This window comes from Talpa europaea (genome assembly GCF_964194135.1).
Source record: "Talpa europaea genome assembly, chromosome: 2".
In the NCBI taxonomy this organism is placed as follows: Eukaryota; Metazoa; Chordata; class Mammalia; order Eulipotyphla; family Talpidae; genus Talpa; species Talpa europaea.
The window spans coordinates 149,878,514-149,903,490 of record NC_140068.1 but is presented as its reverse complement, the minus strand read 5'-3'; the positions used below and the strand labels follow the sequence as shown (position 1 = coordinate 149,903,490).

Sequence of the window (24,977 nt, the reverse complement as noted above, 5' to 3'; positions counted from 1 at the left end):
GCTGGTGGGAATCAGGGAATCCATGAAAGAGGCCATCTCCCCATCCTAAATGTTTCCTGAATACGGTTCACGCTCAAACAGCATGAAGTGCTGCTGGTCTAGGGGAATGCACCAGAAGCCCTGCGGGAAGCAGGGGGATCTGTTAGCATTTGTTTTTATCCCAGAAACACTGAGCAAAGCCCTAACACTGTCAGACCAAGCGCTCTGTGGCTTTTCAGCAGGACCAATGCCAGTGGAGGTGGCCACCACACAGATGTCAGCTCCACATGCAGGGAATCCACAGGGCAAATTTGACCTTGCTTGTTAATAACCATGACCAAGTTGCCAATCTCCTCTGTGAGGTTTATGATGAGACCTCCTCTAATTGTGTGGACATGTCTTAAAACACAGGCATGCCCAAAGCAACCCATAACACCATTTCAGAACAATAGGGAGGGGCCCTGGATGCAGTTTCTGCAAGTCACAGACCAATCCACCCAACCCTGAGTCACATATGCTACAGATCTTAGAAAACTTACACCCCATGTCTCCACACTTGGGCATAATGTGCCCCTGCTGGGAATAGCAGCAATGAACTCAAAGCTACTAGGTGTGTGCTTTGGGAGTTGAGTTACCAAGGCAATTCTCTCCTTAGAGCAAGGCCTGACAGCAAAGCACAGGACAGGAGAAAGTATGACTGGAAGGGCAAACGGGACTTTTATTCACAAGTCTAACATTTGGCTCCTGAGAAGCCGAATGGAGTAAGTCATAGCAACTACATTCTAGGACCCGGGAGAACAACATAGGAGCTCGCGACCCCCACCTTGTTTACAATCTGCATTTCACAAGCGATCTCACGGAGTTCTATTCATCATGGTTGACTCAAATACTCAGCATGGCAATACAAGGCTGGGCATGACACCGGGACAGAATATTGCTCATTTTTCTACCGTGGCAACATGGAAGGGCATTAAAGATTTTTAACACAGTCAATAATTTCATCAGCGTTAATAGTCTCCAGAATTTCCTTCTTTTCCCATGTCTTTTCTCTTTGGAGTTTAGAGTAAAAAAAAAAAATTGGCTGAGTTTAATATTTGTGATTTGGAGTTTGTGGGCTTGCTCATTTGTGAGGGTGTTTTTCTACTGCTAAATGGGCCTACGGCCATAGCGAATTCAATGAGTCTGGGCCTGGCGGGGCGCCCGGCTGCCGATCGGAGCACCTGGACAGCGCAAGACCAGACAGGCGCTTCACACACCCAGAGGCCTGAGGGACGCCAGCCTCCCAAGGTTTCCAAAAATCCCTCTCAAATAGCATGACTCCCTGAAACTGTCGCATGCAGTGACTTCCAACCTGGTTTAAGTGAAATGACCAAAACGACATTTAGGATAAATGAAGCAAAGCTTTAAGGCTTGACTTGACAACACTAGATTTCATATTTAATTAATGATAGAAGTGTGCCATTGAAGGGGCCTAGAAGGAGGATCCCCAGAAACTGGGCCACGAGGGAAAGGTAGAACTGTGGGCCAATTTCCAGAGGCATCGAGAGCTGGCACCCCTGTGGCCCTCGGGGACTTCTGCATGTCCTGAGGCCTCACCATGGCAGGCCCAGCAAGCAGCAGTGCTGGGACCATGGTGCTGGGCTGGCAGAGAACTCAGCTCTTTCTTGTTGCCCAATAAAGTAACTGACTCACTGAGGGGGGTGTCAGGTACTGGTGCCAAGGATGAAGGAAGAAAAGAAGTCCTTTTGCTGGAGGACTGTCTCAGGGAGAATGTATTTTAGAGTGAGTCAGGAGGGTGTTGTTACATAAAATAACTGCTGAAAAAGTAAACATTCTTCATTCCTACCTACTTCACAGAAGCAGGCTTGACTCAAAGCCTCTGACTGTGGGTGCACCATGTTTACAGCCCTGGAGGGAGGTTAGAACAAAGCCCAAAGCAAACACTGGCACATTCACCACTCTAGACAATTCTGACAGGAGGAAGAAGGCGCGTGCTATTATTCCTGGCCAGGTGCCAGCAAGAGCACTCCACTACGATGCCCTTACACACACTCTTTTGGGGATTCACAGGATGAGAGGACAGCTTGGGATCGCAATAAAATCTTCATACAACTGTCCTGGGAAAAATCCACATTAACCACTATGTTCAGTTCTTGCCCAGGTAAGTGGGGCTTCTCTGAACCTCAGTTGCCTTGTCTGTAAAATGGGGACAATGATAGTTTCTACTTGATTGGTGTTTTTCTCATTTAAATGTTCTGCTACAGGTAAAGGGCCGAACACAATGCCGGCAGCCTCTAGCTCAGAACTCTTGTCTTTTGTTATTATTATTATCCTCTAAATACTCTTTTTTTAAAAAAGATTTATTTATTTATGCATACAAGAGCTGGGGTACAGGCCAGAGATGCAGTGGGGTGAGAGGATTCACCAGAGACAGAGTGGGGAGCCAAACAGGTGGATTGACTGAAATACCCTGCTGAGGGGAGCAGCAGTGAGTCAGGAGAGGTCTGCTGCACCATGTGGGTAGCTCCTGGCCGGCCGGGGAGCAAACTCATGCTGCAGAGGCTGCGGACAGCTTCAAAGTTTGCGTCTTAACCCCTTGCGCCACCAGGGAGGCCCTTCTAAATACTCTTGATTAAATTAAACGATGCCTCTAGGTGTTGAATATTTTAAGGAATAGATCTCAATGAAGAAGGAAAGTGTGGAAGAAGGTGGGGTTGAGTGGGATAAAAAATAGGGGCGTAGAGGTGAGAATGAAAAAAGAAACACACACCCCTTTTAATTTAACATTAGCTTAGTTCATGAATTTCAAGGAAAGTGTTCTTAACTGACATCCACTTACCCAGTTCTTCGAATATTCCTTCTTTCATTTGCAAAGCACACTGAGGCATGCCCACTGCATGCCCAATTACCCCAGCTAGCAGGCTCCCTCTGGATGCCCACCAGCTGAGTTACTTTCTTACAAAGAGCGAGTTGTGTGTGTTCCTAAGCTGGCTAATGCCAGTTGCCCTTCTCTGTAATTACACAATTTAATTAACAAATGCAAAAGGAGCTGCTGATTCTAAGAATACTAAGTGACATGCTTAGTTGGGAACAACTTGATAAATGTGATACTGTCAAGATTGACTGATAATAGAATTGTCAAAATAGGTTCGGGTGAGATAGTTTGTAAAAGACTGTAGAAGAAAATAAAAATCTAGATGGATTGTGCAGATTGTTTCCTGTCTTCTTTAAAAAAATTATTTTTATTTATGCATATAAGAATTGGGGTCTAGATACAGAGGTGTGGGAGGTGAGAGGATCCACCAGGGAGAGAGTGGGGAGCAGAACAGACAGATGTACTGAAATACACTGCTGAGGGGAGCAGCGGGTGAGACAGGAGAGGTCTGCTGTGCCATGTGGGTAGCTCACTAGCTGGGGATTGAACTCATGTTGCAGTGGCTGCTGATAGTTTCACAGTGCTAGGACTTTAACTCCCGTGCCACCAAAGAGGCCATGTTTCATAGGTGTCTTTTACAATGGCATGCCACCTTTATAATGAAGCTAACAAACCTCAGTCAACAACTACTGCTTCTCATAACTACAGGAAAAACTACAGTTTTGATAAACTTGTAGCTACCATTGACTGAGTATTCACTCTGTGCAAGACACCTGTTGAGTGTCTCCAATGCACTTTCAATTATAACCGAACAGCAAAATAATAAACCAACATAATATGCTGAAATAAATATTTTGGGACTCTTCAAAACAACAACAACAACAACAACAACACCCAACAAAAACCTTGGTCCTATTTTAGCTACTGTCAGCTTTTAGGACGTAAATTTTGATGCACAAATGTTTTGTCTCCTTACTACACTTGCTTCGGTTAAACAATGTGAAATAAACCATTTCTTCCTCTGAGCACATAAAATCTCCTGTCAGGGGAACAGCCACAGCCCCAGGTTGGAGGTCCCCATCTGTCCTTTCACAGGAGAAAGCAACATGAGCAGAACAAGAGTCAGACGAGCAACCTTTCCCTTGAATTGCAGGGGATTAGCAATGCCTGAAAACACAGGCTTCAGCACATTTGAGCTACAGGCCATATGGCGAGTTTAAGTCTTCTGACTGGGAAGTGGTCATGTCCACACTGACCCCCAAATTGGTTATAAATTTTGCTATGAAGGTTTACAGAGAAAAAGGTTTGTAAAAAGGTTTCCCCACTAGGAAGAAAATTAAAACAGAAAGTCAGTGTTGTTGACCAATGTGATACATTTTAGGCAGTGGCGGAAAAAAATGTACTGATTCATTATTGAGATGGTCTTAACTGCAATCAGTGGAGATTTACATAAATACATTTTCAGAGATCTCTTATTTGTCATGACGCTCAAGCTTATCATTATTTATTAAGATGTCCTATCTTTAGAATATTGAATGTGGACCTACGCGCATACACACACATAAACACGTATATGGGGCGGGGGAAGAAGACACGGCAATACTTAATTTAGGTGCCTCATTCTACAGGTGACTTCTGTGTTCCTCTAGCACAGGATTTTTCATTTAATTTTAGGCTCACATTTTTCTGCCAGATAAGCACTCTTAAAGGTTATAAGAAGAGAGAAGGGCCTTCGTGTTGGAGCAGGAGTTAGTCTCAGCACTATGACGCTCTCCGCAGCCACTGCAGCACGGGTTTGATCCCCAGCCAGGGAGCTACCCACATGGCGCAGCAGACCTCTCCTGTCTTGCCTGCTGCTCCCCTCAGCAGTATATTTCAGTCAGTCTGCCTGTTCTGTCCCCCGCTCTGGCTCTGGTGAATCCTGTCACACCCCCCCCACACACACATCTCTGGCCTACACCCCAGTTCTTATATGCATAAATAAATAAAAATAAATCTTTAAATAAAAAGAAGGGGAGAGAAGATATAAAGGAAAATGTCTCAAAACAGGATTCAATGTAATTCAAATAGTTTAACAAACAAGGCTTTGATTGGCCTCTGGAAAGTCCACAAAACAGCTGTGTGGCCAGCATAAAATGGCCGATTGATGTTTTATCAGAAAGCTGGAGGAGATCTGAGATCATTCCAGGGCACAGCTCCTCCTTTCAAAGATAAGAAACAGAATATCCAAGTTTAGGAGCTGATAGCAGAACCAGGTCCTATAAATTCCAGTACAAAGAATTTCTCTCCAAAGGATGTACGCTACTACCCTTCCTATTGCCACAACCACACTGATAAAGATGATGATAAATATGAAGCAAGTTTTTCCTACATGCCAACTAAGGACTTAGGTAACTTTACATGAGCAGGTCATTTTGTCCTCAGATGAAGCCTATGAGCTCAGAACTTTTATTACCCTTATTTAGCACCTGCAGAAACAGAAGCATGGTGGGATTCAGTAAGTCACTGGACTTACACAGAAGGTGAGACAGTAAGGACCCGAAGCCAGGCAGTCTCATTTAAGGGTCTACAGTTTTTCAACCTGCTGCAATGCCCTTACACATAATACATACTATACAGTTAATTAAAATAATTTTGAATCAAAAGCCTGAGAGTGGGTGCTCTTGCTACAGCTTTTAAGAAATAGCAAAACATAAAACATAAATGGAAAACCTAACGTTTTGATCTGCTGCATGAGACTCAGAGTCCCCGCTTCTTGCTGCTGTCTCAATCCACACACAATCTTGCTCATTCTCTTTGGCTCCCAACTTTTGAGAGCTGTCTTGAGAGCTCTTACTCTGCATCAATGATGCCATTATTCATTGAGCCTGACAAATAGGTCGATTTCAGGAAATATGTGCTTCCCCCTTCTTCATTTCCTTTATTTCCCATCGGAGAATGAAGGCCTCTATCTTAATGTCTCTATTCACAAGCAAAAAGGAATTGCAATTTTTAAATGAAAAGAAACCAAATTAGTATGAAGACCAGTTAATCTACTTATGTATTTATTAGACAGGTCATTTACAACAAATGCCAACTAAACTGAGAGAATAGCAAGCAAAAATTTAAATTTTCGCTTCAGTATTTGTATAACAATGAGGATTCTAAAGAATAAGAGAATTTCCTCCCAAATTTTGAAGTAGACATATCTGTATGAGCAGAAAGAACCCTGGTATAAGCTAACTAAAATGAGGTATTTGAGTGATCCTGGAAATGGTAGTAAGTTCTTCAGCCATCATTTTTATCTTCTTGAACATTTCTGAATATAGTATTGACATTGAACAGCCACAGAAATCTTGAGCTCCATTTTCAGTGTTTATCAGCCATACTTAATAAAGTACTATGGTTAAAATGAAATAGTCCTGGGCCTTTCTGGTGGTGCAGGCAGTTGAGCGCTGCACAATGAAGCTGTCCACAGCCTCTGAAGTGCAGGTTGGATCCCGGCTGGTGGACGAGAATACCACATGGCTTGGCAGACCTCTCCTGTCTCACCCGCTGCTCCCCTCAGCAGTGTGTTTCGTCAGTCTGCCTGTTCTGTTCCCCACTCTGTCTCTGGTGAGTCCTCTCACCCTCCCGCACATCTGGCCTGTACTCTGGTTCTTGCATAAAAATAAATAAATCTTAAAAAAAAAAAAAAAGTCCTATATCCAGGCACCTGAGTGATATACTGCAGAAGGCGAGAATGAATTTTATGGGAATAGTGGAGGATATGGTTTTAGAATATCTGGAAAAGTAAAACAATCTTCCTTAGGGCCTCTCTGGTGGCCTAAGGGATTAAGTCTCAGCACTATCAAACTATCACCAGCCACTGCAACATGAGTTCAATCCCCAGTCAGGGACCTAACCCACATGGTGCAGCAGACCGCTCCCGTCTCACCCGCTGCTCCCCTCAGCAGTGTATTTCAGTGAGTCTGCCTGTTCTGCTCCCCACTCTGTCTCTGGTGAATCCTCTCATCCCCTCTACCTCTGGCCTATACCCCAGTTCTTGTATGCATAAATAAATTAAAAAATCTTTTTAAAAATCTTCCTTAAGCATTATTTTAACCATATCACTGCAAAAAGTCTGTTTTTTTTTTTTTTACCCTATTGGTGGAAACTTCATAGTCTAGCTTTTAGATTTCCCTATTATCTAGCTTCAAAGAACCTGTCTGCCCCTCACCAGTTCCTGCTTAGACCAAGATGCACTTCCTGCTCAGACCACTGCTACATCCCATACTTAGTCCCATTCCTGGATCTTCCCAGGGCAAAGACAAATGAAATACCGTTTGGGGGTACCTTTCATTAATTCATTAGGCAGCACATCCCACTGCTTATTTAACCCTTACTTATGACAATATGAGGTAGAGGTTACCACCTCCACGATTCCCAAAAAGAACAGTAGCTCAGATTAAGGACAGTGTCTGAAAAAATCCAAGCAGGGTCTTGAGCCTCAAGCCCACTTGCTTGACTCCAAGTCCATTTGCTTTCTCCTGTCTGGGTCCCTCTCCTGTCTGGGTCTACTCCTCCTTTGGCTAAACCCAAGTTACACCTCCATGCCTGGTTCAGTCGCATCTCCTCTATGATGCATTCCCAGACAATTTCAGGCTTTCCAGATTTTGACTCCATGGGTTTTCTTTAGTTTCACTTAAAACCTGTAAAATTTAGATTTTAACTAAAATTATCTCTGAATGTCCACTGTTGTATTCTTTTTATAACGCATTCTTTCACTGTCCAACTTAGTTTTTAACTTCTCAGGGGCTTCTGAGGCCACATGCAGCCGAGGTTTCATGAATACTTAAGGAATTATTCTGAGACTTTCTGGTCTCATAGGTTGTAAAACAGGCACAAATAGCCCTGGGTTGGGACACAGAATGGGTGTTGAGGTGTGATGGAGCAGAAGGTGGGGAGGGGATACTGGGGTAATATGATAAAGGACATTAAATGTAGTCCCAGAGTGTAGATTTTTATCTATAAATAATAAGGAGTCCTTGAAAGCATTTGAGAATTACAAGGAAAGAGTTCTATGCCCAGAAGAAATATCTGGCTGTATTTGAATAATATCAATTGAACAAAGATTGGGCTTGTATAATCACAGCATTTGTCCTCATATATTACTGTCATGATAGGAAATGTTTTACTTTTGTTGTTTATTTAAATCAAAAAGCACACACCCAGCTCCCCAACATACACAGTGCTAACAGACTGTTACAGATTCAGTAGAATTTATTCTCTAAAATCCCAAAGGGCTGATAAAAAGACTAATTACAACCAATATTAAGAACAATATGGCCAAGGCTATACAACACTATTGCCCTGGTGGCGCAAGAGGTTAAGCACAACCCTATGAAGCTATCTGCAGCCACTGCAGCCCAAGTTTGATCCCCAACCAGGGAGCTACCCACATGGTGCAGCAGACCTCTCCTGTCTCGCCCACTGCTCCCCTCAGCAGTGTCTTTCAGTAGATTTGCCTGTTCCGCTCCCCACTCTGTCCCTGGTGAATCCTGTAACCCCCCACACCTCTGGCCTGTACCCCAGTTCTTGTATGCATAAATAAATAAATCTTTAAAAAAACCTCAAAATACATTGGTGAAGTTGCAGGAACGATATTTGAAAAGAATGGCATAATTTACTCATGTAAGCAACTGAAGGAATTTCCCTAGTTCAAGATCGTTAACTTTTGGGAAAAAATGATCTATTAAATAATTTTCATCAAGTTTACTTCACATGGCAAAGAAAAGGCAATCAACAAAATTCATATAAGCAAGTTACTTTCTTCTGCCTTCTAATCTTTTAAGACCTACATCTTCTCCATCTTCCTCTCATTACTTTTCTTTAACTAAATAGGAAAGCCATTCAGCTGACACTCTTAATGGTTAAGAGTTAAATTAAGTTAAATTAAGGAGAAAACACTCAAAACTAAATATTTAAGAAAATGTGGACACATTCAGAAGAGTAAGAATCAAAGACTACCTCCAATAAAACAAATGCTTCTCTCTGCTAAAGAAATTGGGATTAACTCAAGGAAAGGTTAAGATTCATCTATGATCACAAATAATAAAATTAGCAATCATTTGGGTTTGATGGAATAGGAATAAAATGCCTCAGGAAAGAAACTAGCAACATGCAGGGCTGAAAGGCAATGTTTCCCTGAGGAATGTGTAGCTACAGCTCCTGTCACCGCCGACGGCCAACATGAGTCCTGGAAACCACCAGCACCTGAGTTTGGCTTCTACAAACACCTGCACATCCCCTGAAAGTGAGTGAAAAGGACAGGCATGGCCAATGACCCCCTTCTTCATGGAAAGATCACAACCTCAGCCATTTGAGGCTTGAGGTGGTTGCTCATTATCTCTGTGCTTGGAGCGCTGAAGACATGACACTCCCCTCCTTACAGATGAAGAACCTAAAGCCTAATGAGGTTTAAAAAACACAAACAATAATCCATGGCTTCTCACCAAGTGAAGTGGCAGAGCCAGATCCTGAAATCAAATCTTATTGACTTTAAAACCCACATGCCAGATGGGGCCTCTTTGGTGGTTTATGGGTTAAGTTTCAGTACTATGAAGCTATCAGCAGCCGCTGCAGCACGAGTTTGATCCCCAGCCAGGGAGCTACCCATGTGGCACAGCAGACCTCTCCTGTCTCGCCCACTGCTCCCCTCAGCAGTGTATTTCTTCAGTCTGCCTGTTTTGTTCCCCACTCTGTCTCTGGTGAATCTCACCCCCCACACACCTCTGGCCTACACCCCAGTTTTTGTGTGCATAAATAAAGTCTTAAAAAAAAAAACCCACATGCTAGAATTGGAAAGAATGAGTGTGAATTTTACGGGAAAAACAGAACTTCAGAATAATTAAAGAAAACAGTCCCAATGGAAGAAGAGGCCAGAAGTCCAAACATCAAATGCAGAGAGAGAGCCAACTTACCAGCATATTTTGTAGTGTTAGATTCATCCATGGACCAAAAGCAATAATCAAAGGCAAATACCTGAAAAAAAGAATAACATATTAAACTTAAAATTAATTTCTATGAGTAAATTATATAGAAAAATAAATCACTGATGAAGATGAGGGTACTGCTACTGTCTGATTAAAAGAAAAACCCACTCTAGGTTTGGTGATTTTTTAATCCTTAAGCTTCTTGTACATTAAATTGATAGCTATCTCCCTCTCTTAGAATAAGCTATGTATGCAAATTGCTATTTAGCTATCATCAACCAACCAGATATCTTAACCAACTTTTTTAATGATACATTTGGCGAGGGAAAAAAAAATAACTTCTCTGCCAGGTCCACAGTTTCAGCATCTGCAGATTCCTCCTGGCTGGACTCCCGTGGCGTTTCAAGTATTATTAAGGCAATCAATGTTGATTTAAACCACTTCTAGCTTTCCATGATGCCATCATTTCTAGCATAACTGAAATTCTAAACTCCCCCCATTTCCATTTTCGACACCATCCCTGGTTCAGCATGTAACCTTGGGCTGACCACAGTTAATAAATCAAGAATTCACTCTTGAATGCATTAATTTTCTGGACAGTTACTGAATGCCTATTATGTACTAGGAATGGTCGATGCTTCCTCCACACAGACTGTCATTTAATCATTATTTTCCATGTATATGATCCCCGCTCAAGTTCTGCCCATTATTCCCAAGTGAGTAGGGCCATGTTCCCCCAATGTGTGCCACGAGGAACAGTAGTTTTATGATGGTCCATTGAAAAGATGAAATCATGTTGGAAATAGTGCACATTTTTCTCTGTTTGAAAAATTCAACTCAATTCTCAACGTCAGAGGTTCTGAAAAGTCCTCCAGCAAAGAAACCATTTAATTGCTTAACCTATTTCTGTTCTCAATTAATTTGGTGAGGAGATCCTTGAATAACACCTTGTTTACTGTTTCACAGCAGACAGGGTGAGTGGGGGTGGGCAGATGACTAGCAGCCACTTTCCTAAGTTCATAATAGCCTTTTTCCTCTTGCAGTCCAAATAGCAAATTACAAACTTCCCAGGGCCAAGGACCATTTGATGCATAATCACTTTCCAAGAGACCTTAAGCACTGAGCAAATAGAACCTAAACTCTCTGACTTGGCATCTGTTCCCAGCCTATGTTTCCCTACTTCCTTAGGCTTCAGCTGAACTTGTCCACCCATACACTGGAATTACTAAGTGTAGTTCCACCCCTGTGCTTGTTCTGTTCATTTCCACTACTTGAAAATATTTCATACTCCTTAAGGCCCAATTCAATATATATAAGCTATATATGCAATATTTAATATATTTTTCCTGCAATTTAACATTTTAAGAACACACCTTTAAACACACACACACACACACACACACACACACACAGAGTCTTCCAGGAAGTATTCCTTAGTTAAATCCAAAGAAATTAGCTTTCTCTTCTCTGAATAACACCTAAATTCCACTAAACTGTTTAGTTCTCTTTTTGTAACAACTATCCTAATTATCCTACTTTCATTTCTCATGTGTATGCTCTGTATATGTGTTTAATCTCCACCGATAGACTAAGTTCCTTGAAAGCAGGATCCATGCCACACCCAACTCATATTTGTGTCCTCCAGTGCTCATAGTAGTTGCTTTAATTATTTACTGAATGATTAATGACACTGGCTTCAAAACCTTGCAAGAAAGCAAGTACTTTCTAGATCATCAAAAGTCTCAGTTATGCTCTGAATAGCTTCAGTATTACATACATTTAATGCTTTAAAAACTGATGCAGGATTATACAATGCACACAACTTACATCATCAATCTCAAGCCCAAATTCAATTTTGCTACTTATATAAACATTCGCTCTGGTCTTACATTAACGGAGGTTCAGATGAACAGCTAGGAAACAATAGTTTCAGCCAACAGAGTGTGGAATATTTACTGCACTCAAGGGCTCCACCGGAGACTCAGGAGACCACACAGGCGTAATCCAGTTATTCTTCCTGCCTCAAGGCAGGACTGAACTTCAGCACTTCTCCTGAGAGATGAAGATCTGTCTTGTTTTTAAACATTTCCAGAAAAGGAGATTCCACAACCCTCCTTTAATTGTATCCAATAATGCGTAATGCTCATTCCCAGGACATTTTCCTTTCCTTTGGACCTAAGTCAACTCTTATTTTAAACTGCCAATACAGGCTATTTTTCAATTTCTAAGTATCTTTCTTGTTTTTTTCCCTAGAGTCTCAATGAATTTCTCTTAGTAGTTGCTATACACACAGTGAAATGATCATTTCCATCCTACATATTAATTTTTATACCCACCTAAAGCTTATTTTTATGTTTGCTGTTTTATATACAAAGTCAGAAAGCTAGAGATTTATATTCACAATAATGCTACTTGAAATAAAAAAAAATCCATCCCAAAATTTGAGACTCTCTCAGTAGCAATCATTCCAAATTCTATGCCAACTGCCATTTATAACAAGCAAACTTTAATAGCTTAAGGTTGGTTTGGTTCATAGAAAAGGAAAATGAAATATTTTCATTTTAAGCATCTGCTCCCCTAAAATTCAGACAAATGTTAAAACCCTGCAGAGGAGAAAAGGGCTGGCAGTACTGGTAGACACCACTGTTCTTTGCTTGCCAGGTACCAGCCTCCCCCTTAATCTGAACTATGCCTTGAATTTTAGAACCTTTGGTCACAGGCATTTTAGAATGCCCAGCTTTCAAAACAGCAGTGGGCTATAAGCTACTATTTTATCAAACATTCTTTCACCAGGCAGGGCTCTCACTAAAATTCCAAGCAACTCCAAACTTCAAGCAATTCAGTGTAGAAATTCTTGCTATAGTTCTTTTCCTTAATGCACATTACAAGTGAGCCTACCTTCTCTGAATTCTTTGATACCCTGGAACTCGCAAGGCACTAGTTCACATTTGGTCCTATTTATGCCTTAGTTCTTCTATGTGGGTCTTACTTCCACCTAAATGGTCACTGGGGGACAGGGACTATGTGTCCAGTATCTCAGTGTGCTTGGGTAAGCACCTCACACAGAGGTACCTCTTTATATAACATGTGTTCAGTATCCAGACATAATATGAGCAAAGGAGCTGGAAAGCAGACAAGAAGGAAAGGATGTGAGAACTGTTAGGAATAAGCAGTTCAAGGTGCAAGATGCATTTTTAAATGTTCCATTACTTTCAGATGCATGTTTAAAGGGAGCTTAGTTTCTTCAATGGTCAATAGAATAATGCCAAGGCTCCCTTCAGCTCCATCAGTCCATGGCTCAGGTGAATAAACGGGAATAACCACATTGTGCATAATTTGCAGCAATTACTTGCTTGACTGTTGCTAAAACAGTTTTAAAGACATTTTAAGTAATTCCTTTGTCCTAGGTAGCCCAATCATTTTCCTTTCAATCTTGTTATTCCTGCAAAGAAACTATTTGCAATCAATCTTGTTTTCATAATCCCAAATTCTTTTTAAATTATAATTCAATCACAAAAGGGTTGTAACAAAAGGATACATGATTTTCCTAGGTTTTAACAAAGGTTTAGATTTTCAAATACACACTTGATTGACAAGAGGTAAGAAATACATTTTCTTGAGAGTTACCCCTTGGAAACTGACCACATCAAATGAAAAATTTTTTTCTTTCATCAAAGCCAATAAACACATTATATTAGAGATACAGGTTACTTAAGTCTTCTGACTCATTTTATTAGAATTCCTAAACGCTTATTTAATCTATTCATTATGAAGTCACTAGTATATTATTGAAGTAGGAGAGACAAGAGGACTTCCAAATACAGCTAAGTAAAAATCATATCAAATTTGGAAAGCATAAACTTCCTATTCATCAATATCCATCAACATTGTGAACATTTTCTGTAGACCTCCAAACCTTCCAAGATCCTACAACAAAAGTACAGATATTTTGCAGTTGTTTTCAAAATCAGAAAGCCATTGTCTTCATTGTTTTTAATAAAATATGACCCCACTGTCTCCGAATCCCACTCCTTCCTTAGTTGCAAGTCATACCAGTATTTAATTCCCTGCAGCTTGCTGCACACATCTGCTCCATCTTCATCATTCTCTAAAAATGTTAGCTTTGCATCTTTATGAACCACTGAACATCTAGTAAAGTTACCACAAGATGTTTTTTAATAAGGCAAATGTGTTGAGTGAGTTTCAGGACGAAGACTGAGAAGCAGCGTAGGGCAAATCTGCTCTTATCTAAAAGTCAGATCTCTGCTGGCATTTCAGCAAAATTCAATTTACATTTTTAAAAAATGATGGAAAGTATGTTCTATGCTCCTTGAGAAACCAGAAAACATCTGTATTCTAAGAAATCTGACCTTGGAATTATGTTCCTAATCCATAAAACCAAATAAGAGAATACTTTTGACTGTATTATTTCAGTATCTTTTCATTCTACCTCCCTTACTTATATGCTTTCGCTAAATATGCCCTCATAAAATGTTTAATCTAGCAAGCAATCAACTATTACTTATTTGCCACCCCTCTCAGTTTTAGGTATGATAGGGAACTTATGTATCTATTAGGCATGTTTTTTATCTTCTATTAATAGATGCTTGTCGTCCAGTTAAAAAGACAAAGCAAAACAATTATTCTTGGGGTTGGAAAATGCACATTTTTTTCCAAAATTACTTTACTAACTCTTGTACCCCCTCTCCAGGCAGATTAACCCCACACTCAGGTCAAAAAAATTCAATTTTATGTGAAGAAATATTTCTGAACATATCAGATTTTTTTGGGAAGTGAGTTTAAGACCACTTCCTTTTTTCTTTCTTTTTCTTAAAACCTTTCAAGTATATTGAGAAGACTACTCCTTTAGAAAACCTTTCTTAAGGATACTTATTGAATTTCATACCTGTATGATGAGATTGAGGGGGGTGGTGTGGGGAGCAAAATTCCCTTTGTTTGGCTACATTAAGTCCTAAGAGGACATAACTTAGGATTTCTTTTTTTTTCCTTTAAAGATTTATTTATTTATTTGTTTGTTTGTTTGTTTGTTTGTTTGTTTATATGAGCGCTGGGTATAGTCAGAAGCGCGGTAGGGTGAGAGAATTCACCAGAGCCAGAGAAGGGAGCAGAACAGGCAGACTGACGAAGTACACTGCTGAGGGGAGCAGAGGGCGGCAGGAGAGGTCTGTGCACCATGTAGGACTCTCACTGCCAGGGATCGAACCGGCGCTGCAGAGGTTGCAGGCAGCTTTGCAACCCAGTGCTCAACTGCTGCGCCACCAGGGAGGCCCATGATTTTATTTTCTTAATGTCTCCCTCAACTGAAGCGACAAGGCTGTCAACCTACAAACATTTGCATCTTGGCTTCCTACTTCTTTCCTAAAAAGACAAGAGAAAGTTTCATATTCATCTGTGTATGATATCAAGAGTCAGCCACCTCTGTGTTCTGAGAACTTCCATCAATGACCAGGAATCATCTGGCTATATGAAGAAGCATGATGTAAAATCCGAGGGATGGAGGGTGGGGTGGGAAGAGAGTGCAGAAATATAAGGGAATCCCTCCTTCCTGCAGTCTTAGCCTCTCCTCCCCTCCCCGCTCAGGGAGGTACAACTCATTCTTCAAGACCTGCCCAAAGGCCACCTCCTCCAATGCTTCTTAGACTTCTTGTCTATAAAGGATTATTCCCTCCTCTGTGCTGCCTCAGTTACTAGTGTCACCTCTCTTAATATACACCCCAAATAACTGCACATATTACATTAAATTAGGGTTGTGGCATTGAAATAAAATTACCTACTAATGCAATGTTTGGCACATGGTAGCAACTCAGTATAAGGCAGCTACTGTGATCAGTATCGACAGTACGTACATGGACTTCTCTCTCCAGTTAATAGCATGCAAGAGTTAATAGTATAGGGGCCTCCCTGGTGGTGCAAGGGGTTAAGCGTCAGCACTATGAAGCTATCCCCAACTATTGCTGCACGAGTTCGATCCCTGGCCAGGGAGCAACCCACATGGCGCAGCAGACCTCTCCTGTTGCACCTGCTGCTCCCTTCAGCAGTGTGTTTCAGTGGGTCTGCCTGGTCTGCTCCCCACTTGACTTGATAGGTACAAGTCACACCCTGCACCTCTGGCCTGTGCCCCAGCTCTTGTATGCATAAATAAATCAATCTTTAAAAAAAAGTTAATTGTATGTATAGCCAACACTTATAGAATGTTTATTATGTAGCAGGAACATCCTAAGTGTTTTGATATTCTCATCAAGCTGGGTGGTTTCCTGTGTCAGGCCCTGTGCTAATTCTATTATTTCCTGCAGGCATAAACACAGTAAATAGGTGCTTAGTGAAGTTGTTTTTGAAGTTGTTGGGTTCAGAGAGTAGGGTGCTTGAGTTCACTCTGGGAAGTTTCACCAGAACTCCCCTTTCACTGGCTCCGGCAAGTTTCCCAGGAGAGTTTCTCCATGACACAGAGACATTAGGAATATCCAAAAGGGCAGGTTGATTATAAAAGGGAGAGAAGAATAGAGGACACATGCACAGACACAAGCGGGCAGAAAGGGCCACCCAGAAGGAACAGGTTTGCCGAGAGAGGCCTGCACGGTCACAGGCGGGCAGCTTTGAGGGGAGCGGCCTCTGCTGAGGGAGGTCAGTGCAGAGAAGCCCCGGCAAGGTCACAGGTCATGGGCAGGCAGGAGGGCTGCTGCCCTCTGGAGGGAAAGAGCTGGCAAAAAGCACCTGCACAGGCACAGGTGGGCAGAAGGGCTGCTGCCCCGAGCCAGGGCAGAGACTGCACTGATACAGTCTTCTCTTTGGGAAGGGCTCATTCCTTTGTGGAGCGGCCCCTTTGCTGTTGATTTTGGATAACTGTGGAATTTGAAAAGGACCTGAGAATCTACCATGGCCCCCAAACCCCATATCTCTACCTCTGGTCTGCACCCCTGACGCTCTAACAGCATCTGACACTTTGCTTGGGTCTGTGACTCGGTGCCTAGTATTTTTAGCTCCTATAGCTGGGTGAGTGGCTATGTTAATCCCTCTAGCCCCACCTCCAGCTCCAGGCACTGCATGAGCCAGGTTTCTGGGCTTGTGGAGCCTCCTCTCCAGTTTTTCTATTCTTATCCTCCATCACTTAGTATCAAAGAGAGAAAAGGGAAAACCATGTGACCACGAACGGGAGAGTTACTAGAGTTGGCTGAGTTCTGTCAAAATCATCGGTGCCAAAGACACTACTTCCTAATTCCCAACCCCAGAGTCAAAAGGGCTTCCCTTAGGGGGGAGTCCACTGTCTGTGAACCTGCTTCACTCTTAATGAAGGCCTGTGTCCCTGCTCTCATTCTATACTGTCACCACTGCTGTCATCTGAAGACCCAGCTGCCACTAACAGCCTGTCCTGGCCACTATGTACTCCAAAGACTGAGCCCCAGATCTCTCCACAAACCCCTATTTCTCCAATTTTAGAAATCCCGGTTTGCCCATGTCCTGTTTTGTGGTTGCTTTCATGCTGTCAGTTTGAAGACTACAATATGAAACACACACGCTAAATTTGTTCACATTTCACCACTCTGTGTTATGAGAACCCAGTCAGATCAAAACAACCAAAGTACTATATTTCATGTCAGGTCTAAATTTTCCTTTTAATGTCAAGTTTCAACATTTTTCTCTTTCATCTTTTTTTCCCCTCTTACTATCAGAGATGAGAAGTCATTAAAAAAAAGGGAACTTCATTGATCTAGAAGAAGCGGGGTTGAAAATGAAAGAAAAAGCCAACACTTGAAGGTCTGTCTGATCACCAGACCCATCTTCACCACTGTTCATTGCAGAGCAGCTCTGCCCACATTAGCTGCAGCCTGTTGGACCATATCTGCCCCTGGGCACCAACGGAATGCCAGAAGATCACCTTACCACCCACAGACACTACCTTCCCATTAAAGCTATCAAGTACCTGCTGTCTTTTTGTAATGTGTCCATAGTGCATACAAAACAATGGCTTGAATTACACCATCAACATTGTCTGACTGGGAAGACATCAAAGCCAGTCAACAGCAAAAGGTGTTGTCTCTGATCCCAGGGAATTCATAATCAGTTGGGGGAAACCACTACCTAGGGCTCCATGCAGTTGGAATCCCTCAGGGCGGGAGGGGACACTACCCTTCAAAGAATGAATTCATCTTCACGTTTATTTAATAAACATTGACTGAGGTGTTATTATTGTGAGCTAGTTAGAACAGCCATGAGTTCCCTCTGCGACCCTATCTCCACTTGTAAAGATCTCAGAGACTATTAGAGGGAAGTAAACAAAAACAGGAAGGAGTGTGATAGGTACAAATCAGTAAAGAGTTCAGCAAAAATACAAAGATGGGGCCTCCCCGGTGGCGCAGCGGTTGAGTGCTGGGTTGTGAAGCTGCCTGCAGCCTCTGCAGCATCGGTTTGATCCCTGGCTGCTCCCCGGCCACCGGAGGAGGGTCCCACATGGCGTGCAGACCTCTCCTGCCGCCCGCTGCTCCCCTCAGCAGTGTACTTCGTCAGTCTGCCTGTTCTGCTCCCCGCTCTGGCTCTGGTGAATTCTCTCACCCTCCCACGCTTCTGACTGTACCCAGTGCTTGTATAAATAGATAAATAAATCTTTAAAAATAAATAAATAAAATGACTTTACATGACATCTTAAAAAAAAATACAAAGACGGGTGGGGAGGTGGTGGGAAGAGCAGGCTCGGAAAAGATCTCTTGAGGAGGCAGAACGTGGAATCTATTTTGAAAGGTAATTATGATTGTTGAATATTCCAGTAGGAAAGACTTTCCACTTACAGGATAGGGCTGGCAAGCCACAGAGAACAGGTGTCGGGCATGAATGAGCAGCGTGCAGAGCAGTGGGGAGGGGAAAGGAGAGAGAAAAAGTGGGCTGAGGACAGATCATGTAAAACTTGATGCACATTCACAGGGAGCCTGGAATTGGGCTTGTTGGCCAGTGACAGGCTCCATTCCCACTTTGGAAAGTTTATTGTGGCAGCAATGTGGAAGGCGCCCCTCGCTCCCGAAAATGGCAAGAGACAAAGAGGTCAATTGATAAACCATCATATGATGGTAAGTCTCTAATATCAAGTTTCAGTGGGGAGCTATTGTTCCTTCTTCTGAAGAACTATATTCATCCACTCCGGCTATTTAGGGTCCGTGTCTGCAGCCATGCTTTTATATGATATATATACACATATGTATATGTACATCTAGACAACTGCTTGGGGAGAAGGCAGGGAACAGAGGTTCGAGCTGGACCAAGCACAGCACCATGATCTCTTGGCCACAGATTGTTCTATGGCACTAAGGACAATTGGGCACCACTAACAAGAAGCAGGTTTAATGCACCGGTGCTGACTCAGCAGATTTGCATCCCAAGGCTGAGCCCCATCTGTAGGAAGTCAGGGGCTTCTATACACTTTCAGTTCCTACAAGGTTCCAGCTGGGTTTGCTTCGGCAGTTGCACCTGGTCAGATAGGACGTGGCTGCATACCAAGAGGAGAGTCGTGAAGTCACATACCAAGGAGTCATGGGACTCCTCAGGTCCATTCTGCCTCATGGTGGTACATGAAGCAAGATTCATACCAGGGACTAAGTTGCATACCAGGAACTAAGTAAAAGGTTGTTACTGAGGTCCCAGGCTGCTTATCTCAGGTCACCGCGCTTCAAGATAACTGACTTCAAAGTGAGTATCTGACTTGGGAGTTCTGGATTTGGGAGTCAGTCAAACCCAGTGTTTCCCTAATGACTCTAATGACTGAAATGACTTTCTCTAATGATACCATAAAATCTAGGACATGTTGAGATCATGTTTCTAATCACGTTGACAAGTGACACAGATGCAGCTGGTCGGCGGTGAGAGAGTGAAGTGAAGGGATATATAGGACAGACAGGAGTTGGAGGAAGGGGAAATGATTGTATATTGAATCCTGGCCACTTTCTGTCCTTGAGTTCCTTGAGACATCCCAGAGTCTTTCTAATAGATCAATTTTATGGTTCATCTAGTTTGCGCTGCTGACACTTCTAACTTTTAAAAGAATACCAAGGATGGGCCTCCCTGGTGGCGCAAGGGGTTGGGACACAGCCTATGGGGCTCCCCACAGCCTCTGCAGCACAAGTTCGATTCCCGGCTGGCCGGGGAGCTACCCACATGGTGCAGCAGACCTCTTCTGGCTTGCCCGCTGCTCCCCTCAACAGTGTGCTTCGGTCAGTCTGCCTGTTCTGCTCCCCACTCTGTCTCTGGTGACTTTTCTCACCCCCCACACCTCTGGCCTGTACCCTGACTCTTACATACATGTATTAAAAAAAAAGAATACCAATGACTCTAAGAAGAAACAAATATGAGAGATGTTAAAGGAAAAAAAGACCTAGACTTGGTCACCCTTTGAACAAGGATCTAAAGGAAGGGTGTGAATATTCACAGTCCTGTGGGAAAAGGCAGCCTAAGGGAAAGACCTGGAAAACCATCCAGCATTTCAACAAATGTGAAAACAGGAAATCTTAGATTCATATTCCAACAGGGCGCAGAGCTCCCACTTAGCCTTGTGAACATGAGCACAAGTGCTGCATGACTCCATCCCTTCATCTTTAATCCTTTCTCGTTCAGTTGTAAAACCTGCTTTGCTGGTGGCTGGGGCCAGATGTCGGAGCGTAATAAATGCATAATCTGTGGCATTTCTGGTTCTTTCATCTTCGGATTGTGTCTCGTCAAATAGACTAGCCACCCAAAAAGCTGCTCAAAAGCACACTCCAAGGGTAATACATTGGATGTGCTCAAATGCAGAATATGGCTTCAACTAAAGCAGCCCAAAGCATGCAACGTCTAAGCATGTACCGTGTGATCCTACCTCTTCTAGCTCATAAATGATTATTGTTGCTCATTAAAAATGAAACGGGGTGGGAGGCGTGGATGGAGGGATAGTGGCAGTAGAACCACAGAGGTGGGTGCTGGGTGGGGTGTACACATATGGTGTGGTGATGTACCCCCAAACTTTTCCAAGACAAATCAATAGAAGTCTTATTGAAAGGAAATAAATGGAAAATGACAACATCCAGACTGAACCTGACTCAGCCTGACATCACCTACCACGAGTTCAAACTTCCCGATCAAGTCCTCACCTCCTGTTCCATCACCCACACCTGCACCCGGCCTGGTGGTCCAGCACCGAGAAGAGGGGGCTGGGTGACTCCAAGGCCCCAGGTCACTAGAGATGGAAGCACCTGAGGTGACTCAGGGGTTGCAAACACTTACTTTGCAGTCAGATACAACTGGAAGGCTGACTGAGAACTCACTCTCCTGGGGATGACCCAGGCCCAGAGTGGGGGGTGGGAGATTCATGACACTCCACCTGCTCTAAGGAGGCACACACTGTCTTGGATTTGCAGATGGATCAAGGGTGACAGAGGGGAGATGGTGCCTTTCTCTCCTGAGTCAGGAAATCTGCTCAGCTGCATCTGCAGGCATTGAGAGGTACAGAGTCCTACTGTAAACAACTGGCTCTGAACAAAAGCCAGAGAGAAGGAAAAGGAGAGAGGAAAAGAAATTTCAAGATAGACATGGCCATCTGGTTCTGAGGATTTTTTGTTTCTTGGACATTTTTTTTTTGCATAGAAGAACTGGGGTGCAGGCCAGAGATGGGGGTGAGAGGATCCACCAGAAACAGAGTAGGGAGCAGAAAAGGCAGATCTCCTGAAATCTACTACTGAGAGGAGCAGTGGGCGAGATAGGAGAGGTCTGCTGTGCCATGTGGGTAGCTCCCTGGCTGGGGATCAAACTCAGGCTATGGGGCGGGGGGTAGCGCTGAGACTCAACCCCTACACCACCAGGGAGACCCTTGGGAATATTTTTACAAACGACTCAGAATGACAAAATGTGGCAGGTTCCTCCTCCAAATTGGTCGCTCACCTTGCTACAAGCAGATCACACATCCCTGCCTGCTATTACCTGACCAGCAGTGCCTCTAGAAGGAGAAATATCATTTCTGACCTATGCGCAGTGGGTTTGGCCATGTCGCTTGCTTCAGCCAGTTAAATGTGGACAAAGATTTGGAATTCAGATCAACAACTTCAAGAGACGACTGCTTGGTTATCTTTCTTTCCCCCTTTGCCACAGTAAGAGCAAGTCACAAAGCGGGACTGTGCCTTCAGGATGGGGCCCCGATTGAAGTCATGTGGTGCAGAGCCACAGCCGACCTCAGCTGCCACATTACAGCAATGAGCCTTGGCGTCTCAAGGCCCTGAATGTCTTGGATGCACGCTCTGGCATCAAGTGATTTCACCTATGATAATGGGAACCTGGACACCCCACGTCCTGTGCCCACAGCTCTGCAATCAGATTCACTTCTCACATGCACACTTCTAACCATGTAGCTTTTTAATTTTTTAAATTTTACTTTTATATATTTTTACATCATTTTTCATTTTTGCACAATGTATGCATTTTCATCTTGATTATAGTCCCCAAACAATTCCCACCCCCTATTTTGCCCTAATCCCTCTCCACGTCCATAGTATGTCTGTGCTTTATAGTTGCTTGTTGATTTTTATTTTGTACATATACACAATGGAATATTACTCAGCAATCAAAAAAGATAAACTCATACAATTTGCAGCAACATAGATGGAGCTGGAAGGGATCATGCTCAGCAAAATAAGCCAGAAAGAAAAAGAAAAATACCAGATGGTCTCACTCATAGCAGGAATTTAGAAAACCTAAATAAGGGACCAGGAAAAAGACTAATTATAATAAAATAAAAACCATGTAGCTTTCTAATACAAAAATCCTAAATGATTCTTCATAACCTACCCATTCACGTCAGACTCCCAAACCTTTTATAAACAACCTAATTTTTTAGTTTAATGCTCAACTTCCTTTCACGTACTCTACATTCCAGCCAGAAAGTCCACTTCCCGAGAGATCTGTGACACTGTGAAAAGGAAAAAAAAATTGTTTCCATTCCTGTCCCCACACACGGAGCTCCTCAGTCCTTAAGACAGAGGGTTGAATGAGCTGCGTTCACACACTTCCAGGTCTGCAGTGCTCCCCTGTCACCCGCTGAGTGCTCGTAAGTATTGAGGGAGAGAAGAAGGAAATTGGGAATGGAGAAAGAGTTCACTTATTTTTCTCTGCATTGTTTCAACAGAGCTCCTAAGGAAGGTAAGATTCCTGTGCCAGATGTGGCCAAAGCATGAAAAGCCAAGGGTGTGAGAAGCTGCCAGACACTCTGGGGCCATCTGGAAACTGAAAACTGAACCTGAAGGCAAAGTTGCAGAGACTCAGGACAATTCCCTGTTGTCCATCAACAGGGCATGCAGAAAGGCAGAATTAGAGGATAATTCTCCACACACCTGTGTCCTCTCCCTCTGCACGACCTCCTGCCAAATATCCAATATTTAAGAGAAGGGGGCTAAATAAGTAAGGTATTTCTATTGCAAGTCCAAGTCAAAAAACTTGGACTCAGGGCCTCCCTTGTGATGCAAGGGTTAAAATCTCAGTGCTATCAAGCTATTGCCAGCCTCTGCAGCACGAGTTCAATCCCAGCCGGCCAGGGAGCTACCCACATGGTGCAGCAGACCTCTCCGGTCTCACCCGCTGCTCCGATCAGCAGTGTTTTCGGTCCATCTGCCTGTTTTGCTCCCCACTCTGTCTCTGGTGAATCCTCTCACCCTCCCACACCCCTGGCCTGAACCCCAGTTCTTGTATGCATAATTAAATAAATCTTTAAAAAAAATTGGACTCATACAGTAGAAACACACCTATCTCAATTCTGAAAATGGCAAAAAAACTTATGTTTTTTAAATAAAATTATTTAAATAAAAAAAACTACTGAGGAGGCATAAAGCCAATGTCCCCATGTTTGCCCAAAAGATTCCACCTTGAGCCTCCAGGCTGGTGAATGCATGGAGACTCGGGGAGAGTGGCATTCTCGCAGAGAGCATGAAGGCTGCCAATCCCCTTTCCCCATTCCTTGCCCTAAGCATCTCTTCCATCTGGTGATTCCCGAGTTGCATCCAGTGACCTATGCTGAAGGCTAAGATCCAGGTACCCACAAAGTTGAATGGGAAATAAGTACATTATCTTGTTGGTCATTTTGGAGAAGTTGCAAAAATACAAAGAAGAAAAATGATGGTGTTGCAAGAAACTTCAAGTCCAATCAGATTTATTTTATCAACTGTCTCTCAGAGTCTGGGTCCTGATCTAGGAGCTGCAGAGAACTTTCCCAGAGGTACTCTGAGAAGAAATCAGACAAGGTTTTCCTGTTTACCCATACAGCCCAGACCTCACAGGACTGAGACCTTACATACCTTGCTGGGGAAAAGAAGCCACACTAGACAACAACTCAACTGACTCAACAGTAGGTCAACTACTTCTAAAATTCAAATGGCACAGCAATGTGCCAGCTGAGATGTCCATGCCGTTTATACAAAGCTGTCCTGTTCAGATAGAGCCCATCTCATCGTGGAGAACTAATATTTAAAGCTTAGCCATTATGTCACTAGGAAGTGACAAATTCCAACCGGTACTTCAGTGGTTCTTAAGAACTGAGACTGGACTAAGAACTGGGGTGAGAAAAGAGAGAACTGGTTCTTATCAAATTCCAGGTATGCACACATCACATGGAACTGCCTGGTGTGTGACAGACTTCCATTCTGTTCCTAAAACTAATCCTGCTAACGTTAATAATATTTATAATTAAATAATATTTATAATAATATTTATAATTAATAATATTTTATAATATAATATTATATTGTTTATTATATTATTATATTATTATTTTATATTATAATATTATAATATATTTTATATTATAATTAATACATAATATATCAATTAATATATAATTATTATATAATTATTATGATTAATAATATTTATAATGCAATAACGTTAATAATATTTATAATTAAATATTTCTCTTTACCATTCCTATTTAATGTTAATAGGTTTATTTACCATTTCATGTGCTAGGAACTTACAAACTTAAATTCATTAACTAGATGATTATAATCTTATTGACAAAATGGCCCTTCCACTGCCTTATTGCCTTCTCCGTTCTCCTGGATATAGAGAATATAAAGAAGGAAATAAGTAAACACAAAGCTTATTTTTCCCACTAAACTTTAAAGTCTAACATTAATTCTGATTAAGGATTTAAGGTC

General features: G+C 42.5%; 1 protein-coding gene across 1 annotated transcript in view; it reads right to left on the bottom strand.

Annotated features, from left to right (window-relative positions):
* Positions 1-24,977, bottom strand: part of KIF13A (kinesin family member 13A) — a gene marked incomplete at both ends in the record, with an annotated part of 200,407 nt that overhangs the window by 92,741 nt on the left and 82,689 nt on the right. Inside the window, one exon of the mRNA XM_084259533.1 lies at positions 9,796-9,856. Coding sequence (XP_084115659.1) covers positions 9,796-9,856 — 61 coding nt within the window. The remainder of the gene's footprint in view (positions 1-9,795; positions 9,857-24,977) is intronic.